Here is a 24,174-nt window from a genome sequence, read left to right as displayed (position 1 = left end):
TCAGTCTATCCAGGAGGTCAGTGATGCTCTGGGAGGAAATACCCCAGGACACCATCTGTTGCCTCATTAGGCGCATGCCCCGATGTTGTCAGTCATGCATACAAGTGCTTGGAGTACCATTTTGAGTTGCTGCAAAGATAATTTCAGCAAAATTAACTAGCCTGCTGCATCATTTTTTCACTTTGATTTTTGGAGCGGTCTTTGAGATCAACCCTCTGTAGGTTGATCATTTTCATTTCCATCAAATTATGTGGCACCCTTTCGTTCCTAACACATTACCCAGTACATATCAGTATATCCAGCATGATATTTTTACCCATTTGAGATCTGATGTGTTTTCAAAGTGTTCCTTTAATTTTTTTGAGCAGTGTATATGCAGCTATGGTGGGGTCTCTCTGCATAAAATGCTGGCCCCTCGATCCCCCTTCAACCTGCCTAATGCAGGTCGGGGCTGGACACTACACTGGACACTGCTTCCAAGCAGCCACTCTGGGTTGTTCAAACTGTGTCTGTACACACTGTGCTCTTTCCTTCTCTAGCTCAGCTAAGTAGTGGCCACTCCAGGCCCTCCAAACTGCGGACTGGTAAACTATTCAAAGTAAAGTGATTTTCAAACGCAAAAAAATTTAAGTATATGTGAACCCTTACCTTGTAAAACCACCCATTCTGTTTAAAAAAGAAATGAAAGGCAAAACTTATGTGTATACATTTAAAAACATTATAAATACTTCCCCCCCCCCCCTTTTTTATAAGTGTATAGGTGATCAAATACCGTCTGCTCTCAGCTGCATAAGGAGCTCGGAGAGCTGAAGATGAGAAACGGCACACTAGTCTTCCCAGTGAATGGCTGAAAACTGACCATGCTGTGCTCTTATGCCTAGTGAGGTCAGATTTAATAGGAAAGCAGGGGGGCTGGTAGGAACACCAGGGATTACACTCACAGCAAGCAAGACAAGCAGAACGGGATACTTTTTTTTTCATACAAGTACATGGTACAGTGGGTACATATCAGAAATATGAAATGTTGGGTAACATATTCTTTAATGTACATCAAGTATCCAATTATGTGCATATTTTTTATGGTTTAAAGACACACATCATTTTTAAGTCTGGAGTATTTTAATTTAAACACACCAGCACAGTTTGTATCTTTTGCATTTAGTGGAGTTTTGTAGTCTGTAATAGTTGATTCATCAGCTTTTTAAAAGAGCATGGCAGTGTAAAACTAAATGCATGTAACAAGACGACACCTACATAAATTATTGTACGAATCCCTTGCCCCGGAATACTCCCCCATCCCCAGCAGTCCTGCATTAAAATGATGCTAATACACAACATGGCATATTTCTTAAAAAAGAGAGTGTTTAAAGTGTGAGCTGCAAATATACGCATAATGGTCACGAATCCTCTATTGTATGAAAGTCAGTTGGATTCAGATAATAACATAACCTGTAAGTATGTTGCTTGATAAATGTATAAATTATGAGAGATAATATGTGATTAATTATGTACTAAAGTCTAGATTAGTGGTTCTATAACCACTGGGCCGTGCCCACTGCTGCGCCGCAGCCTCTCTCCTCCCAGGTCTGCAGCTAGCTGCAGATTCCCTATTTTACAGTCCCTTCCAGCTCCCATAGTGGTCCGTAGTGCCCCTCAACCTCCCATAGTACCCCCAAGCCCCCTAGGATCTGTCTTGGTAATGCCTGCCAACCTCCCACAGTGCCCCCAAACCCCCTAAGATCTCTCAGTCTCCGTAATGCCTGCCAACCTCCCACAGTTCCCCCTAGCTTGTTGCAGAGCCTCCAACCCCTCCAACAGTGTCCTCCAGTCTCCCACATTAGCCTTGCGAAACCCCCAGCCCCCTTCTTTTTATTGTTTGGGCACAGAAGGTTTTAGAAGTTTGGTCTCAGTACAGTTCAGAGCTGGTCTAGATCAGACTAACATGTGGAAGTATCATGTGACCTAAAGCAAAATCATGGATACTGGTGTTTTTTTATTTTATTTTATCAGACGTCTGATTTAAGTAAATGTATAGGGTTTTTATGCAATTCTGCCATAATTGTTAAGCCTATAATGTGTGTTATTATAATACGTGAAAAACGTGACCCCCCATGGCCACCAGGGGTAGAAACACCTGAGCAGAAAAAGCTTTTATCATGTAGCTATGTGCTTCCAAGCAGTTTCTGCAAACCAGCATTAGACAACGTGACATCCACCTACTGACCTTCATAGCCTGCATTGTTATAAATACAGTTCCTGGCAGGAATTACATACAGTATTTAGTTTGGACAGTATCATATTCATTTATTTGACATGCTTTGTGATGCAGGGGACTATAATACTCTTCCTGGCTGAATGGAATGTAGTTAACCACTTGCCGACCGCCAGCAGTAGATATACTGCGGTAGGTCAGCTCTGTCCCGCGAAACGACCTAACCTTATGTCGTTTTGCGGGACCGCTAGTAGGGGCGCGGCACACGCCAATTGGCTACAGGGGGATCCAATCAGCGGGTCCGGCCGGGCACCCGCGCTCGCTCCCCGTGGAGACAGAGCAGCGGTCTGCCATTGTAAACACGGCAGACCACTGTTCTGTCAGTTATGAACACAGGGATCCTGTGTTCCTCCTATTTAGGAACACAGGTCTCTGTGTTCTTGCAGAAAGACCATTCCCCCCCCCACAGTTAGTAAGCACCCCCCAGGGACACATTTAACCCTTTGATCGCCCCTGGTGTTAACCCCTTCTCTGCCAGTGTCATTAATACAGTGACAGTGCATATTTTTAGCACTGATTACTGTAATCCTGTCACTGGTCCCCCCCAAAAGTGTCAAAAATGTCAGGGGTCCGATCTGTCCATCGCAATGTCGCAGTCCCGCTAAAAATTGCTGATTGCCAGCATTACTAGTAAAAAAAATAAATAAACATGACATAAATCTTCCCCCTAGTTTTTAGACGCGATAAATCTTGCGCAAAGAAATCAATATACGCTTATTGGGATTTTCTTTTAACAAAAATATTTAGCAGAATACAAATGATGAAAAAGTTTGATTTTTTTATATTTTTTATTGGGAATGTTTTATATAGCAGAAAGTAAAAAATATTGTTTTTGTTTTTTTATTTTTCAGAATTGTCGCTCCTTTTTTTTTTCTTTTTTTTTTTTGTTTATAGCGCAAAACATAAAAATCGCAGATGTGATCAAATGCCACCAAAAAAAGCTCTATTTATGGGAAAAAAAGGACATCAATTTTATTTGGGTCCAGCGTCGCACAACTGCGCAATTGTCAGTTAAAATAGAGCAGTGCCGTATCGCAAAAAAATGGCCTGGTCATTAAGGGGGAAAACCTTCCAGTCCAGAAGTGGTTAAAAACAGACTCTTCTGGTTTGAATGAAAAAATAATTCTACTCCTGTGAGCAGATAGGTGTGTACCTATAGATTACATTTATTCATTACAGCAATGCTTTATTTTTGATCTTCTCAGTTCTTATACAATTAAAAAGATATATAATCAAATAGGTTATGTAAATTTTATAGCATTAAAGTGTTACTAAACCCACAACCGTAAAATCAGTCTGTATATGCAGGAAAGCATTCTTGTTATACTCATTGTGGAACCTGAGGGGTTAATCCTCGGCATTGTGTATAAAGGCTGTTTGATCCTCTCTCTCTCTCTTTACTCTTTACTCTTTAAGCTCCTTTCACACACTCCGTCCGTTGGACGGAGTCCATTTTTCTCAGCGGGGGATCGAGCCGCCGATCCCCCGCTGAGCAGCAGGAGGACAGCTGTGTCTCCACGCTGTGTGCGGAGACACAGCTGACAGTTCCCCATGCATCTCTATGGGGGAAATCGGATGTCAACGGACCGTCAGTCCGTTCTCACCCGATCCGATCCGTCCAGATTTGACGGATCGGATCGGGTCGGATGTCAGCGGACATGTCTCCGCTGACATCCGATGCCCCATAGGAATTCATGGGGGGACCGTTCAGATCCGCCAAAAAAACGGACAGGCGGATCTGAACGGTCCGCCTGTGTGAAAGGGGCCTTACTCTTTACAAGCTTTACTAGAAACTGATTGTCACAAGACTGCTATATACTGCTGTTGAGAAAAGCAGTTTATATTTACTAAAATAATCACATGTCCATGTTCCGTGTACTGTGGGAGACCAGATAAAGGGAATGCAGGTTCTGGGTTTAGTAACACTTTAATGAGCATATATGTCAAATTCCATCATATACCAACTTGGAACATTTGCTATAAATAATGGTTGTTGTATTACTAAAAGCAAATGATTTTATGATCAGGTGTTTAAAGTGGATGTAAACCCTCACAGTGACCCAGTAAAGTGAATTAGCCTCAAATGATACACAGAGATGAATCAAATCTCCCTACATAACTTTTATATATACAGTATCTCACAAAAGTGAGTACACCCCTCACATTTTTGTAAATACGTTATTATATCTTTTCATGTGACAACACAGAAGAAATGATACTTTGCTACAATGTAAAGTAGTGAGTGTACAGCTTGTATAACAGCCTAAATTTGCTGTCCCATCAAAATAACTCAACACCCAGCCATTAATGTTTAAACCGCTGGCAACATAAGTGAGTACATTGACCTGACATGAAATCTTAATCTGATTGGTGGCATGACCATAGCTCGATGACATTAAATTTATTAAAGCTCTGTGTAACATTTTTTTTTCACCTCTTTTTACCTTTTGTTGTATCTCAATGGTGCTATGCTTTTCCAGCACTTCCTGTCTACATGCATGTGTTCCAGCTTAACCACTTTACCACTAGAGCATTTTGCTGTCTTACGTCTGGGCCACTTTTTGCGATTCGGCGCGGTGCGACTTTAACTGACAATTGCGCGGTCATGCGAAGCCGTACCCAAACAAAATTTACGTCCTTTTTTTCCCACAAACAGAGCTTTCTTTTGGTGGTATTTGATCACCTGTGCGATTTTTTACTTTTTGCGCTATAAACAAAAAAAGAGCGTTTATTTTGAAAAAATAACAATATTTTTAACATTTTTTTATATGAAATTCCCCCCAAAAAAAGATGTAAAAACCTATTTTTTTTACATTTTTGGCCAATTTGTTTTCTGCTACATATGTTTGGTAAAAAAAAATCGCAATAAGCTTATTTTGATTGGTTTGCGCAAAAGTTATTGCGTTTACTAACTAAGGGAAAGATTTATGTCATATTTGGTGTTTTTTTTTTAACGAGTAATGGCAGCGATCTGCGATTTTTTTTTTTTTTTTTTTTTTTGCGGGACTGCGACATTGCGGTGGACAGATCGGACCCTTGACTGACATTTTTGACACTTTTGGGGGTACCAGTGACATTACTGCAGTAATCAGTGCTATAAATATGCACTGTTACTGTAAAAATGACACTGGCAGGGAAGGGGTTAATTTTATTGGAGAGGGAGGGGTTAATGTATGCCTGGTGCTTACTGACGTGTGGGGGGGGAGGTGACTGTGTGAGCCAGGGACAGATCGGATGTTCAGCTATGCTGAACACTCCGATCTGTCACTCCCTGTCACTTAGGAGATCCGCCCGCTCTGTTTACACAGGCGGGCGGATCTCCAAACTGGATTCCCCGACGATCGGGGCAGAGCAGCGGCGATCGCCGCCGCTCCTCCCCTGGCCCGACTCCCGCTGTGAATGAAAACAGCGGGAGCGCGCCTCCGGCGGCACGCGAGCGCCGCCTACAGGGAAGGAGTCTAGCAACGTAGGTCTACGTCGCTAGACGATAACGAGCCAGTGTGCCGCAGTAGCAGCACAATGGCTAGTGGTAAAGTGGTTAAGCAGCACATCATTGCTTTGGACCAGATTACCAATTCTGATAACAGTGGACCATGTTTGAGCGATGGGGTTGATTTACTAAAGGCATTTAGGCTATCCACTTTAGAAGAGAATATTCGTCTAGCTTACTAACTGAGGTGATGCTCTGCTGACTTTCTTCATCCAATCATGTGCAAGCTAATATATTTCAGTACAAGAGAGATCAGAGGGCCCTGCTCATAAGAGCTTACAAACTAAAAGGAATTGTTCAGTGATTTAAAGGTAATAATTGTAAGGGAGGAGCTGATGGAGAAAGTGAAATGACAGTTTATTAGATGGAGGCATAGTAGGCCTGCCTGAAGAGATACGTTTACCACATTCACTGAGCTAAGGGATTATTCCCTTGAGAAGCGAAAAGTGAAAAACCTATTTGCCTTAAGAAAAGTAACCCCTATGTGTGTTCTAGTGTTGTGTAGTCTCCACTAAATGTGCATACGAAATGATCGCAACACAAGAGCACAATTGTCTACCCCTTAAGAGGAACTACCTGAACAAGAACCTTCATGGCAGGATCAATCAATATAATTTAAATAAATGCTGCAGTGCGTATTAGTGGAATTCCTCACTGCTGGTCTGCATATTAAATTTCATATCATAGGCCCCTATTATCTCTGTAAAGGTTTGTTCGCACATTCTCTGATGCAAGGCAGATTAAAAGCTCAAAGAATCCGAAACAACATAAAAAAATGCCAACCTAAATTAATGTTCTTACTAGAAGGCCTTGGTGACCCCAGTGTTGCTGAGCTGTGTTGAATCCTACTAGACTGTACAAGATACCGTGTAGCTCAGCTGGTCACTGATGTGTTTTATACATTTCTGCTTTTGTTACCTCTTTCTTTTTAGTACACCTTTTATTGCCATGTCAGTTGGCATTCCTGCTTTTGCAGCAATTTTAAAATGATGCATGTATTTATATCCTATAGAGATAATGTAGCCATGTGCTTTTAGAGCTAGCAAGTAAAGGGGAATGAAAAAAAAAGAGCCATTACCTCTATGTATGAGTTGTATTTTTATCTTGACTATGATGGAGTACATGATCTGTGCACGTTTCTAGTGAGGAAGAACCCCTCCTCTCTGTATGTGTATATGACTAAGCAGGAAATTTCTTACAGCTCAGCCCTGTGTATCTATGTATCTATGACACAATGCTGTTCAAATAATGAGAATGCATTAGTTCTAACTGTACAGTAGAACCCACAAATGAAATATGATCATATACCATAAAGATTAACTATATTTCTTACATTTCAAATATATTACGGCTTTCTGAAGAGGAAGGTTAATGTTCTATTTATTGGGGTCCTTCTGTTTAGTTACATCTGTTACATATATTGGTATGTGCAGCCTAATTTATATAAAAATAGTTGTGTAAATTTTATTCTATTTTGTTATAATTGTATATTTTTTTTTTTTTACTTACAATTTCTTTTTTAGGAGTACCATTGGGGGGCTTTGGTGAAATATCAGAAGTATAAACAGACCTCTGATGTCTCACTTTTGAGATAGAGAAATTAACTGAGAACAGAGCTTCCCTAGTCCCTTTCTCTGCTGCCTCAGTTGCAATGGACAATGAATGAATGGGAAGTGCTCTGTGCTGAGCGGCTTCCTGTTCATTCAAAAATTAAAGCATAGTAAACAGTACAGGAATCCAGAGTGGGATGCAGAAGGGAATTGGGACTATATGATATCCAGAGATAAATAGAAAAGCTTAGGAGGGAAATAGACCAGAAATGAATTATATAAATATAAAAAAAATATATGAAGTTTATTCAAACATTGGTTAAAACACTTGAAACGAGGAAACATAGGTTCACAACCAATTAAAACATCAGATCACATAAGGTACCAAAATAGCAATGCATAGAAGATGGACCCTAATACATATAGTGTGATGCTGAAATCGGTGGACACATAGACCAAAACACGTTTCAACAAAAAGTCTTCTTCAGGGGGTGAGAATGTCTACTTGAAGGAAGCATCTAAACCAGATATATACAAAGTTAGTATCTACAGGTTTGTATCCTCATAAACATAAAAACAAAAGAAGTGTAAACCAAGGGCAAACTCAGAATAATAATACTTAGTTCAAGCATCTAGATGCATATGTATAGAAGGAAAGAATAGACTGTGTCTATAGCTCATAGCAGTACCCAAAAAGGTCCCAAGTGTCCCTGAGGACAGCACAAGGGATGAACTTGCAGGAGGGAAAAAGGATTCCTAAAAAGAAATAAAATGAAAAAAAATATAAAAATCTATATAAGAAAAACATTTTTTAAATATAAAAATAAATAAAATGCCAAAGAAAAAGATGTAAAAAAGCATATAGACCTCCAAATTTGATGGGGACTTCTATCTACAGGTCAATGGCACAGTAAAGGGGGGCAAATTTTGCCCCCGCTATGCCAACCTCATCATGGGGCTCTGGGAAGCCAATTACATCTTTCACAATAATCCCTATACCTCCCATATTATGTTTTATGGGAGGTACATAGATGACATTATAGTCATCTGGGAAGGCCCAGAGCCACTATTCACAGAATGTGTGAGTCATTGCAACAGTAATCCATGGTGGTAATCCATGGTGACCAAAAAGGCACTGTCAGGGACATGGAGATTCTCGATGGATAGAAGAAAATGGGCTGTGTCTTTGATGTAAGACGGTAGACTCATGACAAATGATCTTAGAGAATAATCAATCCATTTGCTGGCATTTTCAGAAATACTGGGATTCCCAGAAATGATAGGTCTGCCTGGGGGATCAAAAAGGGATTTGTGGATTTTGAGTAAAGTGTAAAAAGTAGGAATTTTTGGATAACTGTTATTCACCTCCTCCCAGCAGGCCAATGCATATAAATGGCTGGTGGGGAGCTTCCTCCTTCTGAGTGAACGTTCCTTAAAGTCCTTCAAAAGGAGGGAGATTGCGCGGCCGCGTGCACGTGCAGCTGCACTACCTCGGTGTGCCTGTCTCCCCCAGACACAGCGCAACACAGCTTGGCAGGACGGCTCTGTGATTGACCCTCCTGATCACATGGCGGCTGTGTCCAATCACAGCCTTCATATGATCAGCTCTGCTTCTTTCCACACAGTGAGGAGAAGGAGAGTGGATCTGTGCTGCCAGCTGGGGGTCAGTGAGCATTGAGCTGTTTTACTGCTTTTTACTCACTGATCACCTAGCTAGTGTCCCCAACACAATGAAAACACCTGTCACACATCTGTCCCAGTAAAATATTCTGTTACAGTGAACATCTGGTGCATCTGTCCATGATCATCCTAGCGCATCTGTCCGTGATCATCCTAGCGCATTTGTCTGTGATCATCCTAGCGCATCTGTCTGTGATCATCTGGCACATCTGTGATCATCTGGCACACATATGTTGCACATCATCTGCCACACCTGTCCGTAATCATCTTCCACATCTGCCACACCTGTCTGTAATAATCTTCCACCCCTGTCTGTGATCATCTGGTGCACATCTGCCACATCTCTCTATGATCAACTGCCAAATCTGTCCGTGATCTGCCACATCTGTCCCAGTCAACATCTGCCACATCAGTCTGATCTGTCACATCTGTCCCAGTCAACATCTGCCACATTAGTCTGATCTGCCACATCTGTCCCAGTCAACAACTGCCATATCACAGTGATCAACATCTGTCACAGGGCCTTCAAAAGTGTTATAGGTACTCAGGAAATGAAATGTGTAATTTATGCCTTTAGAACACCTGACAGTGCTACTTGGATGTTGGGCCTCTTTATGTGGCCAGGCTGTGGAAAAGTCTCACACATGAGGTATCGCCATACTCAGGATGAGTAGCAGAATATATTTTGGGGTGTCATTTTTGCTATGTACATGCTGACAGGTCACCTGTGGCCAGGTGACAACTGCACCCTGTTGGAGGCAGGGGCGCAGCGCAAGGTAGTGAACCCTATAGCAGACTGCTGCGGATGGACCAGAACGTGAACCCAAGATTCCCCAGGGCGTGGAGTGTAAGACCCAGCAGGTGTTCACCAGAGCCTCTAGTGGTGAGGATGGACTTCGCTGCAGCTGGGCCCAGGTCGCGACCCCTGGGGTCCCTCAGGTCACGCTCCGTAGGGAGTGAAGGGAAGCAGCCACTCAGGACACACAGAATGGTGAAGGGTAAGCCGAGGTCGGGGTAACAGGCAGACAAGGGTAGTCAAGGGACAGGCCAAAGGTCAGGGTAACAGGCAAACAGGAATAGTCAGAGACAAGCCAAAGTCAGTACACAGAGGAGTAGTTTCAAGCACACAACAAACAGGAAACGGTAAACTAATACTGTTGAACAGCAAGGCAGGCCTGCAGTGCGCTGGTTAATATAGGCTTCCTGTGATGACCTGGGCGGGCCAGGAACCGGAAGTAGAGGTGATAAAAGCAGCCAGAAGGAAGAGTCTGGCTCTTAATGCAGACATGAGGAACGGGTAAGCTACCAGACATTATTGCATATCCATGACACATGCTATGTGTTAGAAACATTCTATGAATTGACAACTTTTGTAAAAAAAAAAAAAAAATTTCATTTTCTTTCCATATTTTCCAAAAACCTGTGGAAAAAAATGACATGTTTAAAAGACTCATTATGCCTCATAAAATATACATTGGGGTAATTTATTTCCAAGATGGGGTCATTTTGGGAATAATTCTATTGTCCTGGTGCTCCAGGGCCTTCAAAAATGTGATAGGTACTCAGGAAATGAAATGTGTAATTTATGCCTTTAGGATGTTGGGCCAGGCTGTGAAAAAGTCTCACACATGTGGTGTTGCCATACTCAGGAGGAGCAGCAGAATATATTTTGGGGTGTAATTGCAAGTTTATCTATGCCATGTGTAAGAAATAACTTGTTAACTCTATAACTTTCACATAAACCTATTATCATACACTTTTTTTTATCAGGATTTTTTCTACCAAAGACATGTAGCAGAATACATTCTGGCCTAAATTTATGAGGAAATTTGATTTTATTGGATTTCTTTTGAAACAAAAATTAGAAAATATTGTTTTTTTTAAACTTTTTGCTCTTTCTTTCGCTTATATCGCAAAAAAATAAAAATCACAGTGGTGAATAAATACCTTCAAAAGAGAGCTCTATTTGTGTGAACAAAATAGTAAAAAAAATAATTTGGGTACAGTGTAGCATGACTGAGTAATTGTCATTTAAAGTGTGAGAGCACTGAAAGCTGAAAATTGGTCTGGGGAGGAAGGGGGTGAAAGTGCCCAGTATGGAGGTGGGTAATAAAATCAAAAGTTTGTGAAATGACTAGTCCCTTTTTAAAGGCCCTTTTGGATCAGAGTGTAAAAGGCACAATTGAAGCTATCAATCTCAGCAGAGGCAACCAGTCCCGATTATTAGGGATTTTTTAACACGTTTGTAATTACTGCTGTTCATGACTACAGTATTGCCCCCTTGTCTTCCGGTTTGAAAAATCAAGAACTTGTTATTGGACAAACCATCAAGGGCCAAAAGTAGATGAGGAGGGAGGTTGGAAGAAAAAAAAATTAAAAGAAGGGTGAAAAGATTCAATAGACTTAGTGGTGCATTTGAGAAAAGCCACTACATTGGGTTGGAATAGACTGAAGGAAATTTTAGTGATTTCTTTTTAAGTGTATGTGAAGTATGTGAGTCATCTTTGTTAGAAACCGAATCCAGTAATGCATCCAGATCAAGGCGATCAATTAGATCACAAGGTTCTCCTTCCTCATCAAGCAGGGTGAGATCCCGTATTGCTCTGCTTTTTTGGATCATAAGACGTTCAGACCGATCCTCCACAGGTTGTTCAACTTTAACATGTGAGAACTGTAGAATGATTTTGCGGGTGAAGAGTTGGAGAGGTCTTTTATAATTGAGAACTTGTCTAAATTAATGGAAGGGCAAAAATTTTAACTCAAAGATAGAACCTCAATTTCATCATCTGCCAGTTCACGTGAGGACAAATTGATCACTTTTATTTCATCTTGTTCAAGTGGGGGCATGTCATATATGTATTGATTTTTTTGTGCCCTTTGTGGAGCCTGTGATGATCGGGTAAGTAAAAAAAGCTGGTGTAGAAGCATGAACAGGGGCAGGATCAGAAGCCTGAATTTTAGGTGTAGCTCTAAAAGCATGTATGTAGCAGATGCCCATACTATCAATGGTGGATGTCTGTGAAAGTGTTTCCAGAGGCCCGTCACCAGGATTAGCGCTCACCATATGTGAAGAAGAATGTCAACGATTAGGTTCTAAAGTGTGTCTTCTTAGATCGCTATCCTCCGAAGGACCAGAATTGTGTATTCCTTTTGTGAGACTGTTGTTCATTTTGACTGGAAAGGTGTGTCTGTGAAGGTAGAGAGGAATCTGGTGCATTAGTGAATGATTGAATCCTTTGGTTAGATTGTCCAAGGTGGGTTCTATTGGTTGTCCTCAACTCACGTGTAAGCCAATTATATGCCCTGCCATTGTCAAAGGCTCTCCTATCCTGCTCAAATTTTTTATTTTTCTTAATCAAAATCTGTTTGTTGAAAGTTTCTCAATTAGATTTTAGTCTAGATTCATATTCAGTGTATTTTTTAGGGGATTTCAAGTGGGTCAAAGATGACAATATTTTTTGGATCTCGCTATTTAGCTGATCCATTTGTTGTTTATAATCAAAACATAATAATGTCATCATGTTCCTGGTACAAGAATTTTTTAATTATCCTCCCATTTATTCTTGAACTCAGAAGAGACATTCGTTAGATTAGGAAATATCTGAGTTCTTAAACCTCTAGGGTTTTAGCCTTCTCTGATGTATCTATCAAAAGTACGTGAGTGCCAATACAGGGCAGAATTTTTCTCCAATAGAGTACCTAAATTGCTAAACAAAAAAGACAAGTCAGATAATGGTTTTGAAGCTTCATCATGGGTATTTAAATAGCTTTGCATGAGCACATCCCATACATTTCCCTTAAAGTTAGTCATAGTGTTAAGGGAAAAAAAAGGGGGGGGGGAGACGAAAAGAAACAAAAAATTTGGTTGCGTGTAGAGAGAAACATAGCAGTTCCCACACGGGTGTTTGACCACCCAATTAGCAATAAATGCAGCTAGGTTCCAGAACTAGAAAATATATGGGGGGGGGTATCTATCCCTAAAGGACAATGCAGGACGCAGAAGGGAATTGGGGCTATATACCCAGAGATAAATAGAAAAGCTTAGGAGGGAAAAAGACCAGAAAAGAATGATATAAATCTTAAAAATATATTAAGTTTGTTCAAATATTTGTTCAAATGCGATTTAACGTATTAACCAAATTTTGAATGAACTTCATATATTTTTATATTTATATCATTATTCTTTTCTGGTCTATTTCCCTCCTAAGTTTTTCTATTTATCTCTGGGTATCGTATAATCCCAATTCCATTCTGCGTCCCACTGTGGATTCCTGAATTGTCTTTTAGGGATAAATGCCACCCATATATTTTCTAGTTCTGGAACTTAGCTGCATTTATAGTAAACACAGTTTACTATTCTTTAGCTATGACAAACATCTGCTAAAGTCAGACACAACAATATAAACATTCATGGAAAAAAAGGGATTCTAAACAATTAAAACTCAATATATTTAAGGGAAATCTATGAGGCTATAACCACAGCAACTGCCATTGCTGACTTTGCTTTAAGGGAGTAGGTACTGTATCTGTCATCTTTATCTTGGCTTGACTATATAGAAAGTAGCTTACATGGAACAAGCATGCGGGAAGAAAGTTCACATTTTTTTTAGACTATACTGACAGAACTTTGTTCTGGGTCACTCATATACTGAGTATTGAAGCAAGGCTCAATATGACAGCTGCAGAGCCTGCACCTTATAGAAGCAACCAGAAATGGCAGCTCCCACACATGTCACAGTTACAACGCAAAACCAGATTTCACAGCATACAACAAGATTTCACAGCAGATATCACTACGTACAAAATTTGTAATTGCAGGGATCTGTGCTAAAAGGGCATTATTCTCAATGCACTAAGCTATAATCATATCCTTTTGCCACAATGACAGTTATTTTCACTAATGAGATTTGAAATTAAAATAACAAATGGGTGAAAGTAATGACCATAACAAATAGCATTGTAGGGCGGCTCCGTCCAGGGCAACCCCAGCATTCAGAAGGGGACCTGCTTAATCTCCAAGCAGACCTGTAAGGTAAGGAAAGGGGGGCTTCGATGTCTACGAGAGCCTTTGATGTGAAAGTGGGGCTCTGATGTGCAATCATCATTTCAAACAACATTGGTTTTCTTTTCCCTAGTCTTATTTGCTTACTATGACCGTAAAACGGAAGTCTGAAAGCCAGAGATTGATGTCAAATGAGAGTGTAGTAATTATTAGAAGCCAATAGTAATTCTCTTTGCATTGGTTGTGAGTGTTCTACGTCCATGAAGGCTAAAATGGTATGAATTGCTGTGGGTTACATGTTCTTAAACCAAGGCTGTGGATAACAGCTAAAATAGGTAGTGAGAAATGTTCTTTTCCCCACAAAGAAAAACAAATAAAGCTTTGATGTTTTAAAGAGTTTTATGTGGCAATGACTGCAAACTCAGGAATGTGATGCTGTGAAAGTAATGGTGCTCATTTATAGCTAGTATGGTAACACCACTTGGATGTCCTGTACAGTCCATAAACCGTATCCTTTAATTGTCTGTCACACCAATGAGACTGTCCTGTTATTATTCAATGACAAGAAGAGTGTTGTAGTTAGGGCATTTCAAACATGTGACTGTCAATGAGCTAATCCTCTGAAAATAATACATCTCTGTGCTGCTGCATGCTACATCCATTCTATTCCGATAAATCGCATCTGTCATCCGAAGTGTAAGATAACAGTGCAATTATCAGGCTGCCCATGTTCTTCTAGTCCAAGACTCGCTGTCATTGCATCCCAGAATTTAACCCCCATCTTACCACCTAAAGCCTATCCCTTTGTGTCATTAACTTCAGGAATGGCCATACACAAGCATTCATTAGGAAGGTTGAACAGTAAGATGTCTCTTAATTTTCTTTAGAACCTGGTGGAATCTTCTCCCTAACTCTGTCAATATATATGTATAGAGTTCAAAAAAGATTTGTTCCAGTTTCTTCATGGAAAAAAAAAAAGTAAAAAAATAACAAATATTGGAACATTTCTACATTGTAATGCAGAAAATGTATTGTGTGTGGGTGTTAACCTAAATTGTTGTCTGAAACTGTCAATGTTGGATTTACCACCAGTCCAAAACTTGCAAACTAAATAAGATTAGGCAGTATTAAAATGTTTGATGTCATCATTCTGCTTGTTCATAGGGTCAAAATAATGGAAACATTGGACTTCAAGAGGCCCATGTCACTACTTCAAGCCATCGGGTGGGTTGCTATATTTTATTCGCTATTATTCTCTTCTGACATTAAAGTGATTGTAAATGATTACCTTGTAAAACAACCCATTCAGTTTAAGGCCCCTTTTAGACAGTGGAATCCGTCGGCGGACTCCGTTTTTCTCAGCGGGGGATCGATCCGCCGATCCCCCGCTGAGCGGGCGGATGGCAGCTCTGTCTCCGCGCTGTTTGCGAAGACACAGCTGTCAGGTATGCTGTTCTCTATGGGGGAATCGGATGGGAACGGACCATCTGTCCGTTCTCATCCAATCCAATCCGTTGGACGGATGGAGACCCTAAATAGGGTTTCCATCCATCCAGATTTGACGGATCGGATGTCAGTAGACATGTCTCCGCTGACATCCGATGCCCCATCAGATCCGTCAAAAAAACGGACAGGCGAGTCTGAACGGTCCGCCTGTGTGAAAGTGGCCTAAAATAGAAGTGAAAGGCAAAACAATTGTGTATAGATATAAAAATAAACATTTATAAATACCTTTTTTTTTTTTTTTTTTTTTTTTATCACATTCCCTCTTTTCCCTTGACTCATTCCCTGATTGGCTAACCTTTTAAATGGTTGTAAACCTCAGACATGAAATATGAACAAAGCATATCCTTCTGTAGTGTGAACTTGTCTACATTAATAGTACTAAGTGTCCTTTCTGTCTGCTGCTTCATTCCTCTGCTATCCGCATGAGTCATTTCTGGCAAGTTTTCCTGACCCCAAAAAAGGTGACAGAGGTGGGAATTTCAGCTGGTTGACAGCTCCAGCTCTGTTCCTGTATGGAGAGGGGTCTCTACCCTCCAATCAGCTCTCAGAGCTCTCCTCACTGAGCTCTGCAGTGTGTTATTTCATCTCTCAGCCCCTTTTTTCTCAGACAAGTTTTATAAATTCTGGACTTTGAATGGATGTTGAGAAGAGAAGACTGCAGCTAAACAGTTATAACCTATGTAGGAGGATTTGTTTAATCTCTGTGTATCACCTGAGGCCAGTCACTTCATTGGGTATATGTAAGGGTTTACAACCACTTTAAAATTATCTCTTTTTTTTTTTCCGATAAAAATAACAAACATGTCATACTTACCTGCTCTGTGCAGTTGGTTTTGCACAGAGCAGCCCAGATCCTCCTCTTCTAAGGTCCCTCTTCTGTGCTCCAGGCCCCTCCCTCCTGTTGAGTGCCCCCACAGCAAGCAGCTTGTTATAGAGGCACCCGAGCCAAGTCACAGCTCCCCGTGTCCATTCAGGCACAGAGCTGCGGCCCGGCCCCCTCTCTCTACTGATTGACTGACTGACTTTAATTGAAAGCAGCAGGAGCCAATGATGCCGCTGCTGTGTCTCAGCCAATCAGAAGGGAGAGTCTTGGACGGCTGAGACACTCATGGACATCACTGGAGACAGATGGGGTTCATTGGCTAACTGACTTTGAGTGTTTTAGCCAATCAGTAGGGACAGTTCCGGATGGCCGAGGCACTCGTGCACATTGCTGGATCGAGATGGGTCTTGGGTAAGTATTAGGGGGTGCTGGGGGTCTGCTGCACACAGAAGGCTTTTTATCTTAATGCATAGAATGCATTAGGATAAAAAACCTAAAACCTTCTGACTTTACAATTCCTTTAAGCAAGCAGCACATGTACATTTCAAGGGATTTGCTAAGTGCCAGAGTCCTCATGAATGCAAAGAGAAACTTTACTAAATTATATTTCACTGGTTATTGCAAATGCAATATAACATATACATGTAAAAACATGCACACTTTTTATGGTGACCCTGTGGATTGAACTGCCGGGTATATGTAGAATTACTGCAATTTTTAATTCCTGTGTTATAGTTGAGTAGGTCTAAAACAGGATGTAAACAGCTTAGCTCCCAGGGTGCAGTGGAAAAATGATCTGCTCGTCTCCAGTACAAGCAGTGCTGTCAATCAGCATATTAGGCTGGAAAGAGAGAGCCCATATCATATCTCATATGTAAGTACATCAGGGCTACTACAAACCTACTAGTACCTACAATATAAAATAAGTAGCTTTTAGTGATTTTAGTAACCAATGTTTTGACTTACACACAGCACTTGCTAGATGTGTTTTTTTAAAACTGATAAAAATGCGTGTGTGTTGTAGTCATATTAACACGCATGTATTTATATTTATTACTACTAAAGACAGCTTTCAGAAACCAGAACATGCAGGGAGCTTCTACAAATACAAGTAAAAATAAATAACAGTTAAACTGTGGCCATAGTGATTGAAAGGTGGAGAAAATGGGATTTTGATGGTGAAAAAAGACCCCAGATATATTATTATTGATAGTGGTCAGGAGGAAATATCAGTGAAACTGCAGGGAGGGATTTGGAGTCCACAAAGAGATCCATACACAAAAAGGGAAGCACATGAAGGTCTAAACCAGAGAGGAAAAGATGTAACCAGACATGACCAGAGGGAGGATTGCCAAAAAGTGTGTAGGTCAAGTCAATTCTAATGGCCCGTACACACGATCCGAAAATCGGACGAAAATTAACGCTTGTGAAAGGATCGGACGATAATCGGATCGTTAGTACACAGCTTACGAGAGGCGATCACGACAGTTCACCCGATATTATCGTGCAAGCATAAAAATTTTGATCGTATTATAACACATCGTACGATAATCGTATTATCAGTATGTTGTTCGTCCGAAAAAAATGGTGAGCAGTAGACAGCGCATGAGCAGTAGACATCATTTTCCCCTCAAACGCTACAGCGTGGTTACGCATACCGGAAGTTAAGAATTATCGTCCGAGAAAATTCGTATCGTGAGTAACCTCTCCCGTTAAGCGAATATTATTGAGAGCTGCTAGAATACGAAAAATAACGGATGGAACGTCGCCCGATTTTCGGATCGTGTGTACTGGGCATAAGGCTATATCCTAGATTACAATCTTCAGTGGATGACTTTAAGGCAAATATCTCTCCACCTCTGGCAAGTACTCTGGCGTTCAGACGGTCTCTCCTAGACAGGTCACAATAAAAGTTGTGACCTGTCTAGGAGAGACCGTCTGAATGCCATATTGGCACCCTCTGGTCATGTCTGGTTACATCTTTTCCTCTCTGGTTTAGACCTGGTGTTCATGTGCTTCCCTTTTTGTGTGTGGACTCCATATCCCTCCCTGCAGTTTCACTGATATTTCCTCCTGACCACTCTCCTAATATGCAGCACATGATCTTTTGCGCTTTGTCTGTGGTTTTGTGTGCCAGACTCATTAACCACTTTACCACTAGAGCATTTTGCTGTCTTACGTCTGGGCCACTTTTTGCGATTCGGCGCTGTGCGAATTTAACTGACAATTGCGCGGTCGTGCGATGCCATACCCAAACGAAATTGACGTCCTTTTTTTCCCACAAACAGAGCTTTCTTTTGGTGGTATTTGATCACCCGTGCTATTTTTACTTTTTGCGCTATAAACAAAAAAAGAGCGTTTATTTTGAAAAAATAACAATATTTTTAACATTTTTTTATATGAAATTCCCCCCAAAAAAGATGTAAAAACCATTTTTTTTTTAAATTTTTGGCCAATTTGTTTTCTGCTACCCAGGTTTGGTAAAAAAAATCGCAATAAGCGTATTTTGATTGGTTTGCGCAAAAGTTATTGCGTTTACTAACAAAGGGAAAGATTTATGTCATTTTTGCTGTTTTTTTTTTTAACGAGTAATGGCGGCGATCTGCGATTTTTTTTTTTTTTTTTGCGGGACTGCGACATTGCGGCGGACAGATCGGACCCTTGACTGACATTTTTGACACTTTTGGGGGTACCAGTGACATTACTGCAGTAATCAGTGCTATATATATGCACTGTTACTGTAAAAATGACACTGGCAGGGAAGGGGTTAATTTTATTGGAGAGGGAGGGGTTAATGTATGCCTGGTGCTTACTGACGTTTGGGGGGGGAGGTGACTGTGTGAGACAGGGACAGATCGGATGTCCAGCTATGCTGAACACTCCGATCTGTCACTCCCTGTCACTGAGGAGATCCGCCCGCTTGTGTTTACACAGGCGGGCGGACCTCCACACTAGATCCCCGACGATCGGGGCAGAGCAGCGGCGATCGCCGCTGCTCCTCCCCTGGCCCGACTCCCGCTGTGAATGAAAACAGCGGGAGCGCGCCTCCGGCGGCGCGCGAGCGCCGCCTATAGGGGAGGAGTCTGGCGACGTAGGTCTACGTCGTCAGACGGGAACGAGCCACTTTGCCGCAGTACTATTCAAGTACTCAGTGGTAAAGTGGTTAAAGTCTCCTGGAGAAGCCAGTTGTTGGCAAAACATGTAGAGCGGGAGTCATTGCATACATATACCAATCGTATGACTATTACACAACGTTTTTTTTATATGTAAAATTTTAAATAGAAATGCTTTAATAAAATTTGTTATACTTTTTTACAATCTTGGGTCTTTTTGCTCTGTCAAAATCCTGTTTTCTCTACCTTTCAAACACGATTTTTTGATCAAGGGATGTGGTGCGTTTAATCACTTGACACCTAGCAACATACTCTTTGTATGTGGCCATAGTGAGTTATTTCTACTACAGTGCCTTGAAAAAGTATTCATACCCCTTGAAATGTTCCACATTTTGTCATATTACAACCAAAAACATGAATGTATTTTATTGGGATTTTACGTGACAAACCAACACAAAGTGGCACATAATTGTAAAGTGGAAGAAAAATTATAAATGTTTTTTTTTTTTTGTCACAAATATGTGAAAAGTGTGGCATGCATTTGTATTCAGCCCCCCTGAGGCAATAATTTGTATAACCCTTTTTCACTTCAATTACAGCTGCAAGTCTTTTTGGGTTTGTCTATATCCGCTTTGCACATCTACAAAGCTGAAATGTTTGCCCATTTTTTTTTTTTTGCAAAATAGCTCAAGCTCTGTCAGATTGGATTGAGAACATCTGTGAATAGCAATTTTAAAGTCTTGCCACAGATTCTCTATTGGATTTAGGTCTGGACTTTAACTGGGCCATTCTCACACATGAATATGCTTTGCTCTAAACCATTCCATTGTAGTTCTGGCTGTATGTTTAGGGTCGTTGTCCTGCTGGAAGGTGAACCTCTGCCCCAGTCTCAAGTCTTTTGCAGACTCTAACTGGTTTTCTTCTAAGATTGCCCTGTATTTGGCTCCATCCATCTTCCCATCAACTCTGACCAGCTTCCCTGTCCCTGCTGAAGTATAGCATCCCCGCAACATGATGCTGCCACCGGTGGGGATGGTGTGTTCAGGGTGATGTGCAGTGTTAGTTTTATGCCTCACATAGCGTTTTGCTTTTAGTCCATAAAGGTACATTTTGGTCTCATCTGACCAGAGCACCTCCTTCCACATGTTTGCTGTGTCCCTCACATGGCTTCTCGCAAACTGCAAACAAGACTTCTTTTGGCTTTCTTTTAGCAATGGCTTTCTTCTTGCCCCTCGTCCATAAAGGCCAGATTTGTGGAGTGTACAACAATTGTTGTCCTGTGGACAGATTCTCCCACCTGAGCTGTGGATCTCTGCAGCTCATCCAGACTTACCATGGGTCTCTTGGCTGCTTCTCTGATTAATGCTCTCCTTGCCCGGCCTGTCAGTTTAGGTGGACAGCCATGTCTTGATAATTTTGCAGTTGTGCCATACTCTTTTTATTTTCGGATGATAGATTGAATAGTGCTCCCTGAGAGGTTCAGAGCTTGGGATATTTTTATAACCTATCCCTGCTTTAAACTTCTCAAAAACTTTATCCCTGACCTGTCTGGTGTGTTCCTTGGTCTTCATGATTCTGTATGTTCACTAAGGTTCTCTAACAACCCTCTGAGGGCTTCACAGAACAGCTGTATTTATACTGAAATTAAATAACACACAGATGGACTTAATTTACAAATTTGGCTACTTCTGAAGCCAATTGGTTCCACTAGATTTTAGTTAGGGGTATCAGAGTAAAGGGGGCTGAATATATATAAATGCATGCCACGCTCTTCTGATATTTATTTGCAAAAAATTTAGAAACCCGATTTATCATTTTCCTTCCACTTCACAATTATGTGCCACTTTGTGTTGGTCTATCACATTGAATCCCAGTAAAATACATTTACCTTTTCTTTGGTTGTAACATGACAAAATGTGGAAAGTTCCAAGGGGTATGAATACTTTTTTAAAGCACTGTATATATTGTTTGAGTCTAAAAGGTGTATTCAATGCATTTAAAAAATTTGGGACTATCTTAAAGGGTACATACAACCAAGAAATGCAGATACTGCAGTATAGAGCTGGTGACATATTGGAGGTCACCACTGGATTTTATAAACCTACTGTATACAATACAGCTCTTTACTTTCAGAAATAATATTTGTAAAGTCCGTAAAGCATACAGAAAAGTGTTTATCTTCTGTATTCTATACAGAGCGTTACTGTTTCGTTTGCAACTCCACCATTAAATATCATTAGTTTTGCTCTGACAAAGGCCATCATTATTAGAGGGGTAATGGTATGAATATGGCACCAGCCATACTAATGTCAACTCTCCCCCCTGCCCACCCTTTGCACATATTTCCTTCTTATCATTAGTGTCTGAAACGGAGACTTCCTGCCCATTTGCTCAGGAGTTCACATGCAGTGCTTTAGTCTAGGAAAGGAAGGATCTAATGTGCTAGCAGCTGACACTGTGTTTCCTGGGTTAATATAGACTGTTCTAACCCATTAAGGATGCCTATTAATTGTAGAGCATCACATGTCATCAGTAACTTAGACTGGGCATAGGGCCACAGTCATCAGTGACAATGTGAGGGATTCCGATAATTACCATAGGACATGCTTTCATTACTGAATATTTATTAACATATGATATATTAACTCTTAATGTTTCACTTTAGCTCAGCTATTTGACAGTAGTGTGCCCAGCTGATATAAAAATGCACTATGAACTATGACACTATCCAATATTTATGGAGAACAAACTTTGCCAGGCTTAGGGGACCAACATTATTTATATAATGGCATTATAGCATATATAAGTCATACCATTATGGAGACCAAATGCAAGAAGTGTACAGGCTGCTGTAGCCATGGCAGTCAACACAAATTCTTACTCTGCAGAAAAAAAAAAAAAAAATACTATACTAGTAAAAATGGGACATTGCTTAAAAAAAAAAAATACATCAAGCAGATCAGCCCATCTTGCATAGTTACATAATTAGTGAGGTTGAAAAAAGACACCAGTCCATCCAGTCCAACCTATGATGTGTGTGTTTGCTGTTAACAGTACATTGTATACCCCTGTATGTTGTGGTCTTTAAGGTGCCCAGCTAATAGTTTTTTGAAACTATCCATGCTCCCCGCTGATACCACTGCTTGTGGAAGAGAATTCCACATCCTTACTGCTCTGACAGTAAAGAACCCTTTATGCAGTTTAAGGTTAAACCGCTTCTCTTCTAATTTTAGTGAGTGGTCACGTGTCTTATTGGATTCCCTTTCGCTGAAAAGTTTGTTCCCTATACTAGGGTCAACAGTACGGTATTTGTACATTGATATCATATCCCCTCTCAAGCATCTCTTCTCAAACGGTTCGGGTCGACCATTGGTTCGACCTGAACATTGGGTGTTCGAAATTCGGCCGAATTCCGAACTTTTTGCAGTAAAAGTTCAGAATTCGGCCACCAGAACCGCCCAAAATGCAATGGGACCGGAACTGAGGTTAAAAAAGCCAGTGATTGGCCCAGAAACATCAGTAAAAGCCAATTGAGGGGGCAGGAGTCTGCTAGGAATGTGATTGGAGTGACTACGGGGTCCAGAGGCCAATCAGGAGTGAATATGCCCCCCAGTATATAACATAGCCCCGCCAAACCTCTAGCACTGTAATACAGAGCCTGTGGAAAAAAGTGGAAGCATTTGTGTTTCTCTTGCTGCTTGTAAAGCTCCAGTGTCATTTTGCTATTATCTTCTTCTGTATGGAGCTGTTCTTTTAGTGTGAGGAAAGGGATATGCGGTGTAGTTAGGGTACTATATACCACTATAGTTAGATTCAATAATCTAGTTTTTGTAGGGATACTTTTAAGTGTCAGGGTGACCGTAGTGTAGTTTAGGGTGACCTGACTCTGCCATGCCAGGGTGACCGAACTCTACCATGTCAGGGTGACCGTAGTGTAGTTTAGGGTGACCTGACTCTGCCATGCCAGGGTGACCGAACTCTACCATGTCAGGGTGACCGTAGTGTAGTTTAGGGTGACCTGACTCTGCCATGCCAGGGTGACCCCACTATGCAGATTCTGGGTTAGGGGTATATGTGTGTGTGTGTGTGTGTGTGTATATATATATATATATATAATATATGTATGTGTGTGTGTGTGTATGTGTATATATATATATATATATATATATATATATATATATATATATATATATATATATGTATATGTATATGTATATGTATATGTGTGTGTGTGTGTGTGTATGTATGTGTGTGTATATATATATATATATATATATATATATATATAATGTGTATATACCCCTATGCAGAAGTTCAGATGTCATGCCTGCCTTCAAAAAACGCCCGAAAAACACCTGAAACAAAAACGACCAGGTGTGAAAGGAGGGTAATACCATCCCTGCGCTACTGAAATTCTAAGAAAAATAATCTTTTTTTTCTGGTTCTGGACATGCTACAGAGCAACAAAACACTTTTTAGACCCCCCAGACACTAAATCCAAAGAAATCAAATTTTTTTTTTTCAATAATTGGCTCTCTATCAAAAACGACAATTTTTAAGAACTTTTTTTTGCCTGATTCATAGTCCCTGTGGCATGACCCAGAACCCTAGGCACTTTTTAGGGGCATTTATTGGGTTTTAGGGCTTCAAAATGGTGTTTTTTAATTCCGAAGTTCGGGTCCTATTGATTTTAATGGGGTTCTGGATCCGAACCGAACTTTCGGGAAATTCAGGTGTT

At 40.7% G+C, this 24,174-nt stretch overlaps 1 protein-coding gene across 1 annotated transcript in view; it reads left to right on the top strand.

The window, feature by feature from the left end:
- SGPP2 (sphingosine-1-phosphate phosphatase 2) overlaps positions 1 to 24,174 on the top strand; it is an 80,170-nt gene that overhangs the window by 20,703 nt on the left and 35,293 nt on the right. The window contains exon 2 of the mRNA XM_082249396.1: positions 15,159 to 15,218. Within this exon, the coding sequence (XP_082105522.1) occupies positions 15,159 to 15,218 (60 nt within the window). The remainder of the gene's footprint in view (positions 1 to 15,158; positions 15,219 to 24,174) is intronic.

This window comes from Pelophylax lessonae (genome assembly GCF_965119305.1).
Source record: "Pelophylax lessonae genome assembly, chromosome: 3".
NCBI classification, from domain to species: domain Eukaryota; kingdom Metazoa; phylum Chordata; class Amphibia; order Anura; family Ranidae; genus Pelophylax; species Pelophylax lessonae.
Note: the sequence above shows the minus strand (reverse complement) of the source record. Positions and strands in the feature narration are given on the sequence as shown.